The sequence below is a fragment of the Lissotriton vulgaris genome, chromosome 11, assembly GCF_964263255.1.
Source record: "Lissotriton vulgaris chromosome 11, aLisVul1.2, whole genome shotgun sequence".
NCBI classification, from domain to species: domain Eukaryota; kingdom Metazoa; phylum Chordata; class Amphibia; order Caudata; family Salamandridae; genus Lissotriton; species Lissotriton vulgaris.
Window position 1 is genome coordinate 166,991,147 of NC_141699.1, and position 12,924 is coordinate 167,004,070.

The following is a 12,924-nucleotide window of genomic DNA, read 5'->3' on the forward strand; positions in this document are numbered from 1 at the left end:
TTGCAGGAATTCATGTCTGCCATGGCACGAGTCTTTGGGCCGGCGGACCCAATCGGCATGCCTTTGGGCCCCGCAGGTCAGACTGGGGGTCCTCACTCTTCTGCGAAGTCAGCTCCGGCCCGACAACTCCGGTCTCGACGTCGAGAGACCCCCATGGATCCATGCATGGATCCCAGCTGATGTCTGTTGGCCTCATACGACCCCCCACCGGCATCGGCGCCGCCGCCGGCTCTTCGGCCGCCACCGTCCATGGCTTCCACCCCAACGTGGAGAGGGTGCTGGACCGGTGTCGATCGACGGTGATTCTGACGCCGTTAGGGAATTTCTTCCCTTTCTCCATCCGCCTCCCTCTTTTCCGCTGGTCCGGCAGCTTGGGAAGGACTGGGAGGGGTCTGAGGACCCTCTCGCAGCCCAGTGCGAGTTAGACTCAGACTAGGAAGAGAATTTGGAGGATGCAGGTGACTTGAATTTTACTCCAGAACCTGGTGCACTCTCTCCTTCTACCATGACTACGGAGGAAGGGGGGACATATTCTGTGGTGTTGAGTAGAGCAGCTGAGGCTCTCCACCTCGAGCTCCCTACAGTGCCCGTCAGAACTAACCTCCTGACAGAAGTGTTTCGGTTGCGTCTTCCTCAACGGAGCTGCTGCTGCCATTTAATGACGCACCTTCGGACGTTCTTTTGGGCACCTGGTTCAGGCCCAACACAGGGGTTCCGGTGGATAAGAATGTGACCTGACGCCATCGCCCAGCCCAGGGCGACCTCATTTTCCTCTCCCAACACCCTACCCCTGAGAGCTTGGTTGTCCAAGCCTCTGCGTCCCCGAGCGCATTCTCTTCTGCACCTCCGGACAGGGACTCAAAGAAACTGGAACAGTTTGGGAAGAAATGTTTTACATCCGCCTGTTCAAGGCTGCGGTCTGTGAGTACAGCATGCCTCTTGGGCCGTTATTCCCATTCTGAGTGGGACATGGTCGCGCAGGTGCTGCTTCAGTGTCCGGAGGAGACCCGGACGGTGCACTTCCAAGCTGTTGCTGAAGGGAGAGACGCAGTCAAGTTCACAATTCGTTGTGGTCTTGACACCGCTGACTAGCTGGGCAGGGCGATTTCCACGACGGTGGCGCTGCGCCGCCATGCCTGGCTGAGGACAACTGGCTTTTCTGAGGATGTCTAGAACACTGATGGACATGCCCTTTGTTGGCACTCGCCTTTTTGGTGACAAGGCAGATAGTGCGTTGGAGATTTTTAACGGTTCACGGGCTTCGGCCCAGTCTTTAGGCCTTTCGGCCTCACGCACTCCTTCCGCTTCTCGCTTCTTTCGTGGCCAAGGAAGGGGTGCCCAAACACATTCATTTTAGAGCCACAGTCCTTCACAGCAACAGTCTCAGCGCAGCTGCGGGACCCGCAGAGATGGGTCACGGGCCCAGCGGGCTGATCAGTCCACCACCTCCCCTGCTGCCACTGCTTCCAAACCTTCCTAGTCCAGTGTTTCAGGCTCACCAAACACCAGTGGGTGGCAGGTTTCGCCATCACCTCCCCCACTGGCGCACCATCACTTTGGACAGGTGGGTTTTGCAGATAGCCCAAGACTACCCCTCCAGCCATGCCACCTCAGTACCACCGCATGTCGGGTATCACTTGGCACTTCTAGAGCAGGAAGTTGCAGCCCTCTTGGCCAAGGGGGCCATCGAGCGCGTTCCGACGGCAGAAGTAGGTTGTGGTTGTTACTCACACTACTTCCTGGTTCCAAAGAAGGACAAGGGACTGCGTCCTATCTTAGACCTGGAACATCAATCGCTTCCTCCGGAAGGAGAAGTTCAAGATGATCACACTTGCTCAGGTCTTGTCTTTTCACAGAAGGCGATGGTGATTGACACACGGGATGCCGGCGCTTCAACCAAATCTAGTGGTATTTGGCGGTATCCGATAAAATAAAAAAAACGGAACCACGAAGGCACGGCACCCATATTTCTTGGAATTTGCTCGAGTCGGGACGGGTTCACTTCAGAAACTCGTCCTCCATACCGTGTGTCCTGATATAGCCCATGAACCATATATTTATGCTCACAGTGGCTCCTGTATTTCTATAGGCGGTTTTATTAAAGTACCGTCTGAGGGTCTCATTGCACTCTATTTACGAGCACTAACTTAGAGTATTGGGTCAAAGAAGTTCTTTAACTCTTGTGACCGAGGATGGTGTTCGTTTGATTGGATAATTAGCTACTAATAGCTGATCTGTTTTTTAACCTTAAGAATTTCTGGGGAAGAATTTATGCTTAAACCTGATGAAGGTGGTCTGACCATATGATCCACCGAAATGCGTCGCTTGACAAAAGGAGGATTGTATAATATTGGTTCTAGAAAATAATTCTGACGTCTTTGCGGATTCTATGTTTCCTTTTTTTAATATTCTTCTCCGCTATTTTTACTGTTGAAATATTATGTTTTAATATTGCACCGTGTAATAAATTGTTCAGGATTTTTTATAATTTCCTTCGTGTCTTGCCTCATGAGTACAGTATTATGTAAGTTTATTTGTTGTTGTATTTACTGTTTGTTGAACGTTGAGTTGCTACTAAAAGGTGTCCCAAAGGGATTTCTTGTTTGACCTAACAGTCTATTTGGCACCCCATCCCTTTGGTAGTGGGGTCCCTCTCTCTTTTACTAGACTTGTCTGGCCTAGACCCGCAAGACTGGTTGATAGCGTTGGACTTGCAGGACGCTTATTTTCATAGTCCTGTCCTGCCGGCTTACCAGCGTTACCTGCGGTTCACGGTAGGCCACAAACATTTCCAGTTCACTGTGCTCCCTTTTGGCCTTACCAGCCCCCCTCAGGTGTTCACAAAAGTGATGGCGTTGGTCGCAGTCTTCTGCGCAGATCAGGGGTTTGTCTTCCCCCTATCTCGACGACTGGCTGTTGAAGGGGGGCTCACCTTCCTTCAATTTCGGCCTCTCTCAAGCTCCCTGATCAACCCTCTCTTTTCAAGTCCTCTGTTGTAAATAGATTTCTCAAAGGCATTACCCACCTTTTCCCTCCTATTCTGTTTGTTATGCCGCAGTGGGACTTTAATCTGGTTGTTACTTATTTGATCTGCGCTCCTTTTGAGCCGCTTCACAACTGTCCTCTTACTTTATTGACTTTAAAGGCTGCTTTCCTTTTTGCCATCATCTCGGCTAGGGGCATGAGTGAGCTCCAGGCTCTTTCCTGTAAGCCTCCTTTTCTGTCGGTTCATCCGGACAAGGTTGTGCTTTTCACTCGTCCTTCCTTTTTGCCAAAGGTTGTCACTGCCTTCCACATTGGGCAAACTGTCACCTTGCCCACTTTCTTTCTGCATCCTTCCAGAGAGGTAGAGAGGCTCCACCGTCTGGACCCAAAACGTGCACTCTCATTTTACCTGAATCGCACACAACAGTTCCGGGTGGACGACCAGCTCTTTGTTGGATACGTAGGCGCCAAGAAGGGCTGGGCTGTACACAAAAGGACTATCTCCCACTGGGTCGTCTTGTGTATCAAGGCCTGTTATTCTCTGGCTAAAAAGGAATCTCCGGTGGGGTTGCGCACCCATTCTACCAAGGCGACAGCAGCTACTACTGCATTGGGACGTGGTGTCCCTTTTCAAGATATCTGTCAGGCAGCCACGTGAGCCGCGCTACACACTTTTACTAAGCATTATTGCCTTGACAGTCAAGTCCGGAGAGACGGCTTCTTTGGCCGTTCTGTTCTCAGTGACATTCTGGTGTGATCTTGGTTCGCTGACCTACCACTGAGGTTGATATTGCTGGGATATCTGTTCTAAGATAAGGAATCTATCACTAACCTGTTTCTTTCAGATGAACAAGTTATTTACCTTCGGTAACGATATATCTGTAAGAAACATTAGTTAGTGATATTCCTTACTGCCTCACCCATCCTCCCCGTTCTGCGAACTGATTTCTAGGGTTAAGGTCATCCCTTTCAGGTCCCAAGTTTCAATGCACCAGTGATCAGTATCTTGCATGGTTCTGCGTTCCTGGGGTGGAAAGTCGTGTACAGAACGGACGTCAAGGCGCGTGGGAACGTCCAAGTAGTTCCAGCTACGTCATCTCGGTGACTACGATGCCAACGGCATACGCAGAGCCACACGACGACGCCTACCGACGCCTAGGGGTACTGCTGACAAACTGTCCAGATCCATTCTGACACCTGTGGGTACTTCTAAGGTAAGGATTCTATCACTAACTAATGTTTCTTACAGATATATCGTTACTGAAGGTAAGTAACTTGTTTGATAGGACCACAAAGGTAAATGAGTAGATGGTAGTGGTACTGATGCGTTATGGATGTGGCTGTTAATATGTGCTATTTGAAGTAACAATAAACATTGGGAGGAAGGTACAACAAAATGCGGACAAAATAACTTGAATGAAGGATAGGGAGATTGCCTGTGACCTAAGGCCCAGAAATGTGAGTACAAATGACTACCTGCTAGTGGTGTGGGATAGGATACTATGAACTACCAGGACAAATGAGGTTTCAATGCACTATCTCACTTGCAGCGATCCATTCATGGTAATGTATTGTCAATTTGGTGTTACTGAGATCATCTCCTATTCCTATGTGTCTTCAGTGTAAATGTAAATTGATACTTGTATAGCGCACTACTCACCCGCAAGGGTCTCAAGGCGCTTGTACGAATACCGCTGTGGAACCCATCCTGGCTTTCGCTGTGAGGCGTCCACTCCTGGGCACCCCCAAGGTGGAGGCCAGGCATCCATAGCGTTGTGGGGGCCGTTGTGGAGATTAAGCAAGCTATTGCCCAGAGTTGCAGAGTGGGACTCCATGATTGGAATAGGCACCGAGGCGAGAATTATCAGGTCCGTGGAATTTTGAGCCCAAGACCCGCCGAGGCAGGAATTGAACCCTGTTCCCGGGCCAGACCTCTGCATCAGGGTCTGCCGCTCTAACCATTGAGACAACCAGTTTTTGTAATTCTTTTACAATAGCCTCCCAAACGCTAGCTAGGAGGAACTTGCGAAGCCCCAGCACAGTATCATTATCTTTCATAGATTCACATGCAACCCAGCCTCTTCCCAGTAGAGGTAGTTCTCTTTAATTTTTGGAATTGCTAAATGCCACTTGTGCTTAAAAAAATCAGAGAACTTGCCTCTGCTTAGAGTGTTGTAGAGGGTGCTGGCAGCTGATTGGCTAGGTCCATTTGGTCCTTTTAAAAAAATGACAGATAGGCTACTGTTTACTCGATTTAAGGCCATTATAGCCTATGACTTTTTTTAAGCACTGCTTGAATATTTTACTGTGGGACTCCCATCTCAACGACAGGGAATGATTCAGGTATGTAAATCTATGAAAGATGCCAATACTGGATAACCTCACTTACAGGTAAGTAACTTATTTTCTTGTCTGGGCAGTGGGGATTTAGACAGAAATGTGGGATTAAACCCGAATGCAGGCTTGTTTGGAATTAATGAATTCAACAAAAATGATTAACTTACTGATACATCTATTAAAAATGCATTGTCTGTGTCACTGCCTTTTACTAAGAAGTGCAGATCATAATCAATTTATCTTTCAGAATCATGTTTGAGAGATGAGAGTAGGACAGTAAAAGTGTACCTTGTCTAGTGTACTTATTTTTTAATATACAGTGATTAAGCAAAGCTGTACTTCTTTCCCACTTAATTTAGATGGAGTCTGCAGGGCATACCCAACCTGTTACACCATGCTCTTCATTTGCAGAAGCCATCTTCATGAAGGCAAGCAAGCCTGCATGTTCCTGTGTGCACTATTTGTTAGGATACTACACTTGTGTTTTTGATCACCTGAGAATGGTCTTTGCCAAGAGAGGCTTAATCACTGGGAAAGGGTCATGATGTGGCGTAATGGGAACAGTAGTTACTACAAATTCCATTAGATTTGTAATGGTCTTCCAGTTTATTAGATTATCAAAATATAATTACTTATTTCTTTTCCTTTATTCAGGACCAAGCACTTCAAGCAATACATTACAACCTCTGTCGATACATCGCTGGAGTTCCGACCATAGTGCCCTGCACATTCAATCTCGTAGCCACCCAAGGGAAAATCATATGGACGATGTGCATCACTCGCCTCCCACTGAGCAAATTTTTCACTTTCTGCCTTCCCGAGACGAGCTAGCCCGCAGCCTTCGAAATCGCGAAGCAACAGGGGTCCATGTGAACCGTCAGTGGGACTCCGACAATGACCTGGAGTCCCCAGCCAGAGGACACATGCGAGCGGTTGACAATCAGTACACACCACTCTGACAAGGTGGCGAGTGTGCTGCTCTTGAGTAGACCGCCAAGTCTGCTTGTCAAGTCTCAGAACTTTTGTCAAACACCTTATGCATTTCTGAAAGAATGTAACCTTAAAGTTTTTTGTTATTGGGTGACAGGGAGTCGAAATACCTAAAGTGTACACTCCAGTTTGGGTGTGTTTGTTTTATTAGGCCTGTTGAAGGGCCTGTTTTAAGCCTATAATCAACCACACAGCTTTTTTGTAACTGTTTACAGATGCAGTTCCCTTTGGCTTGCCGGATTCTAGAACTTTAAACCTGTGCCTTGAATTTCAGTACACTTTGCGTAGGTTACCTTTTAACCTTCGTTAAAGGTTGTGTAGCCTAGCCTTTAAATATTTTCTCAGGGCTTTTAAACCCAGAAGGCCCATTTTAATCCCCTACCCCACTTGCCTACTTTTGTTTTATCTCAGCATCTTACTCTGGCACACTAGGCTAGAGTGTAAGATGTTGATGCATCACTATTACTCCAGTTGTGGATGCATGTTCTGATTTTTTTAGTTTTTGTGCTTGTCTTTTCTAAACGAAAATCAAACCCTACTTATAACAAAATATTATTTTCAATTAATTTTCTCAGTGACATGTACAAAATGTGCATCCAATACAAATTCATTTAAAATGTCCACCAACCAACCAACTTTCTCTGCCTAACTTTGAAATTGCATAGTTCTTTTTCAGTTTAGACTATGAGGGGGGAAAAGGATAGAGTGGACTAATAGTGATTGGTTGAATACTTGTCAGATTTGAAAACATTGGGTGTTGTATAATTATGGGGACTGTGTCCCTCCTGGATTAGCAAAGCTTTTCCAGTTTTACAGGAGAGAAAGTGGAGAAGGGTGAAGGTATGTTGCAGATGTACTTTTCTGATAGGGGAAGACTAATATGCAGGCTAGGTTACGTTAACCTGCAAACTGGGATGAGTTACTGTGGTTCTAGTGAGATTATCTTATTCAGGAATCTGACACCTAAAGAAGCACCTGGTAAAACCAATGGTTTATGTGGCTGGGTCTACAGTTAAATTCCCGAATGGAATGTAGGTGTTTGATATGCACGAGCAGTAGGATTCTTCCCGACCTCCTATCCATTATTTAAAGGGAGTGCAATCAAAGCTCTTTATTGGTTTGGGGTTGCTACCCATGATTGGGCATCTTTATTTAATTCACAAGCTAGAGTACAGATCTCAGATTGGGAAAGATCGCCAGGTTAAAAGCATAAATCACCCTTTATAATTGCACCTTTTTTATTTAGAAGATTTGGAGGAAAAGTAGTGAAGGGTGGCACAGATGCAAACTCGCACATCCCACCAGATGATTCGCTGACTTTTACATGGCTATATGAGAAAAATGTGCTGACCAAAAATACAAAATATGAATTTTAACTAGAAGTATCCATAACGGATATTTTAACTGAAAAATAGTTCTACAGGTCCCCTCTAGTAAGGTCGATAAACAGGCGGTCTGCTTGAGAGCAGGGACGTATAAGGCACATGTGTAAAGTTGAACAGATGACATTTTCTACAACATTTTACCTCAAATTCGATGTTTCTTCAAACATAGGTTCGAGAGACCTTAACCGTTGCTTGCTTAAAAATACTAGGCCGTTTTGTAACTAGAAACCTTAATAGTTTTGTAAAGAAAGATCTGCAGATTGCTACCATGCCTAACGTGTGTCAGGGTGTCTAACACAGAGGTTGGCCTGCTATCAATATTTTTGTACATTATAGTCTCAGGAAAATTGTTATGCATTTTGTTATTTAAATTTTGAGGGCACCTGCTATCAGCGATGTGTATCGTTCGTATATCATTTATTCATCGTGTTGGAACGTTAGAACATTTTAAATATGGACGTCTCCACTGCGGAGAAACGCTTATTGCCTTCTCCCCATCTGACCTAGCTCACAATTAAAAGGCAATTTATATTTCATTAATGAGCAGCTTGCTTCTTTAATGCAGCCCTGTGTAAAAATGGGCAGGCTCCTCTCCCATTTACCTTTAACTGTTTCCTTTTGTTGACCTTTTTCGGTATTAACAGAACGCCTATAGAATTCCTTCTAAGAAATCGTAATCTGTTGAATTCATTGTTTTCAGATGACACCAGTTGCCTTATTTTTGCACAAATGAAGTGAAACCTTTTTACGCATTTAAAGAATTTCTTTCCTTGCCTGCTCACTCGAATGTATCCGGGGATGTGGGGGAACACCCAAGTCCTGTAATTGCATTGCTACAAACAGAAATCATTCCATTACTGTGAATGTAGAGATGAGTGAGGTGTAACTCGCAGAAACGCTAGTCCTGAAGGTTCTTCCATTCACTTGGTAAATTCGGACCATCTTATTGCTAGTGGGCACAAATATCCAGTCCAGAAAAGTCTTATTCATCATTTATGATGCAGTCTTACTAGTTTGCTAAATAAAACAATCATGTTAAATGCACAGCAAACCACTTTGAGCACAATGACTTTCAGATCTATTAGCGTATTTTAAATGACCCCTTTGATGATAGAATAGATTTCTATGGCTATTTTATATCTTCCTCATAACTTATTGTTTTTTGTTCCCCTACAAATTTTAAAGAAAATCCATCTTAAATGAAGAGTGCCATAGTTTCTGGTACTGATTGTAGTGTTGTATGGCTGCGATAACCAAAATGGAAAAACAAGTTCTTCACGTTGGAGAGTTAGTTGTCTGCAACAGTAGCTACTGCACATGGGCAGACAGTACATGTAAGAGGCAAACAAACTAATATAGTCAGCAGTATCGTTTTGGGGTACGAGCTTTTAGTTTCGTTTGAGTTACAGTACCAGTAAGTCTTGATTCCTTCCTTTGCATGCCAAAGTCACAACAGCTGGTGAACACCTCAATTTTTGCTGTTCTTGACACACAGGCGTATTTTCTAACTTTTTCTATGGACGCCTGCCTGGTGCTAAGCATTGCATTGGATTTATTTACCATTAAAAAGACCTGTGGGTACAGCGCCATGCGAGTGTCTGAATAACCCTCTTAAATCTAGGCCCCAAATGTATATGGAATGGGTCCTTCTTTTAGAAACATTTTTTAATGTGTCTCTTGTAGGTTGCACAGTCCTAAACATTCTGTGTTTGCATTTAGAGAATTCTATGTGGAAGTTCTCATTTGAAATAGTATGTGACCACACCAAATCATTGTGGTGGTGTTTCGATCCCATGTAACTTACATAGTTTGTGTAAAGTGGGTGGGGTATTTAAATTTCAACAGAGGGCTTTTATTTCTCATTAACAATGTTCTAAAATACCTCCACCTTTAAAATCTTAGTCTCCAAATACACTCACTGACTCCAGATTAAAGCTATTTACACAAGTGCATGTTGAAAGCCAGCACCTGGCCTCAATTGACAATAGTTAAGAAACTGTACAATCCATGTGGGTGTGGGAGGGTCAAGAGGACCAGAGATGCACCTGTAAAACAAACTTATCAGTTGCAGTACCTATCCTAGGCCCTTGTAATGGCCGGTTGCTTGTTTCAAAATTTCCTAAATCACATAAAAAGGGAAAACAAAATCTCCAATAGAGTAACGAAAGAATTGACATTAGTGAATAGGCCTATTGGATTAACATCTTGCACAAAAAAAGAGGCTGATGAATTTATAAAAGGGAAACATTTTGAGCTCTCCTTTTCATGTACAATACATTTTGTCTCAACTCTCTGTAGAGAAATCCTAGTAAATTGCGAACTTTTGGAAAATTTCGTAGTTATTCACACACCACAGTTCCTCAATCAAGAGAAGCATTCCCAGTCCTGTAACATATTTGTAAGATCCCACTAGTTTCACCTTCACTGTATTACTATTCCTAGGAGGCTAGTTAAAGTATAGGGATAGAAAAAGGCAGGGATGTCCTTGGGTTCTAATGTTGTGAAAGATGTTAATGGGGGAATTGTACGGCACTTTATTTTTACTGCTGTCATAAAAACTGTGGTTCTGAACTGTAACCTAAACCCACCACCATTTACATCTCCTTTAGGGAGACAGAACGATATGTTGAGTAATAGACAATCTGTCATTTTTATTAGGAAGTGTCAAGACCGTTGCAGTCACCGAAGTGACCTATTTTCCAAGTGCCTAAATCTTACAAGGATTATAAAATATCAAAGAGCCCAGTAAGGTTGCTCTGGTAGAAACTGTCTACACTTAACCCACATCTTTAATGGTGGAGTTTCCGTTTAATCTGGTGTTGAAAATGCATCCTCAAGCTGCCCTTCTTTCCTTTTAAATGTTAAGGCTGATCATTTAACAACAAACAGCATAATACTAAATGAATACCAGGACTGGATTTGTCATAGCTACCGTACAATCTGGATAGTTGCATAAGTGGTCCATGCTTTTCCTTCTTGAATAATCAAAGTTTGTATGTGGCCAAAGAACACCTTGAAAGTTTTGACTCAATGTTTTAGATAATTTGCTAGCAGCCTCAGGAGATCAGGAACCAAGAATTTAACTCTTTTGCAAGGTGTAAAATTGTGGGTGCTAGTTGGAGACGTCGCAGGGTCCAGGGGATTGGAGTGGCAGGCAACATATAGGTTAAGGTAGTCGTGAGTGTTTTTGTACGATATACGCAGTCAGGGTGATGTAAACCAAAAGACTACCTATGCAGACCCTCTGTGTTTGGCACTGTTCTAGCAATATTACTTTTTTCAGGGTTGTGCAAGCTAAGCCTTGACCTGTGCAATTTGTTGTAAATAATCTCTTAAAAAGTAATACAATCTAACTAAGCCTAAAGATGAGTTACGTGTGTTTCCCTTTTGGAGAAAAGATTAGTCTGCTCACACTAAAAGACAGCTGTAATCTCTTGTGATCACCAAATTACAAACAGAGTAGATTGAGTTATTGAAAGTACTGCTCTTAAGTGTGATAATTCCGATATGCCAATTGCTATACATTGTTTATTTATCGCTTGAGTTTTTTCCAAACTGCTTTGAATCCGCCCTGTTCAATGGCAGAAAGTATGACAATAACAAATAAAACACCCCAAACAATGTATTTGACTAAGCTTCTAACCATAGAAGGGGCAAGGTGACTACCACATGCCAACAGTTTAAGATGGGTATGAATATATGTCATACAGCTTAAATCAAAATGTTCATAGTGTATCCGAAATAGATCCAAAATAATTATATATTTTTCCTCTAAATGTTTATTTGTTAAAATTCACATGATAAGCCAGGCTGCTTTTTCCAAACCAAGTCATGCTAAAACTAATACCGGTCAGGAAAAAAATGATATAAAAGTTATGACCTGGTCTCAATATTTCAGTCTGCTCTTTAGTACTGGAATTTCTGGTAGGATAATATATATATATATATATAGAGATATATAGAGATATATACAAAAAAATCAGAACATGCCACATCTACTACTTCGGGTTTTCTGTTGACATATTCTTTCTTTTAAAAGTGCAATACCATCATACAGCTCATGACGATTCCTGTGCAGGTCATACTTCCATGGTCACTGAAGACATGGCATACTTTGTACTGTTGAATTGCTCACTTGACTTACACTGACACCAGAAAGGTCAATCCAATTAAAAGGAAATTTGAATAAACTTGTATTTAATGAAATATACACAATGTACCTAACCTATTTTCTACTGACCATAGCGTGCACATTGATGTTGCAAATTCCTAAGGAAATATGAATGTAAATCTGGATATTTTAAGTATTACATTGAATATTTATTATATAAGCACTGGGATGTTGCTGTGTATAGGAGTTACAATCAGTAGTATTATTTACATGTGAAACCCCTGCTTCAAATGATACACAAGAAAAACATAACTGGCTTCCCAAATGTTTTAACTTGTACTTTTTTATATATTGCCAGGATCCTTTTTATCAAAAGCATTACGAATACAAAGTATTTTTGTATTTAATTAAAATAACACTGTGATACAACCTAAAAGCAATAGGTTAAAATATGCCTTTCCATTTTCTACAGACTTTCTATGCAAAGAAATGTATATGTAGAGTTCACTTTGAAATAATTTTTGAATATTTCTAAAGCAAATAAAACATCTGTTTATAATCCAGTTTGTAAGACAGCAGTTATTACTGACGTGTTCTGAAAACATAAGGAAACCTCCCAGGACCCTGAAGGTACCAGCAACTGTGGATGCTGACAAACCACCACACACGGTCTTGAGGAGGTAATCTCTGAGTGATGGTGACAAAAGCCAGCAGAAGAAATACCAACCGAGGCAGGGACAAGCACCTGCAAGAGCTCTACGACATATGAAAAGTTGTCTGGCACTATGTTGCTAGTTTTGACCTGTTTCATAAGAACCTGGGATCAATAAACGTTCTCCACATACTTCCTCTGTTGGCACCAACAAGGAAGTGAAGGTTTCTACAATTTTTTAAGTTTATGTAGCCAGAAACAATCAAGAACCCGCCATCTACAATTTCCGGTCTTTCTTGTTAAAACAATGTTTTATGCTTCTGTTTTATTCTTTCTTCATCTAAATTTTCCTGGGTTTAATCCTGACAAGAAGCAAAAGGAGTTACTGGTTTGTAAATCTTCAGCCTCCTCCCTTTACCACTCTGAGTTTTGTGATAAGGATCAATGCAAGCAAATATTAGAAG

At 42.7% G+C, this 12,924-nt stretch overlaps 1 protein-coding gene across 3 annotated transcripts in view; it reads left to right on the plus strand.

Moving 5' to 3' along the window:
* SH2B3 (SH2B adaptor protein 3) overlaps positions 1-11,306 on the plus strand; it is a 657,750-nt gene extending 646,444 nt beyond the window's left edge. For 2 of the 3 annotated variants that reach the window (XM_086943032.1, XM_086943033.1), the window contains 2 exons: positions 5,682-5,750; positions 5,977-7,658. In XM_086943032.1, the coding sequence (XP_086799158.1) occupies positions 5,682-5,750; positions 5,977-6,281 (374 nt within the window). In that variant the 3' untranslated portion in view covers positions 6,282-7,658. Of the gene's footprint in view, positions 1-5,681; positions 5,751-5,976 lie in introns of all 3 variants that reach the window. The other variant, XM_086943034.1, reaches the window with a different exon arrangement.
* The last annotated feature ends 1,618 nt before the right edge of the window (positions 11,307-12,924 follow it).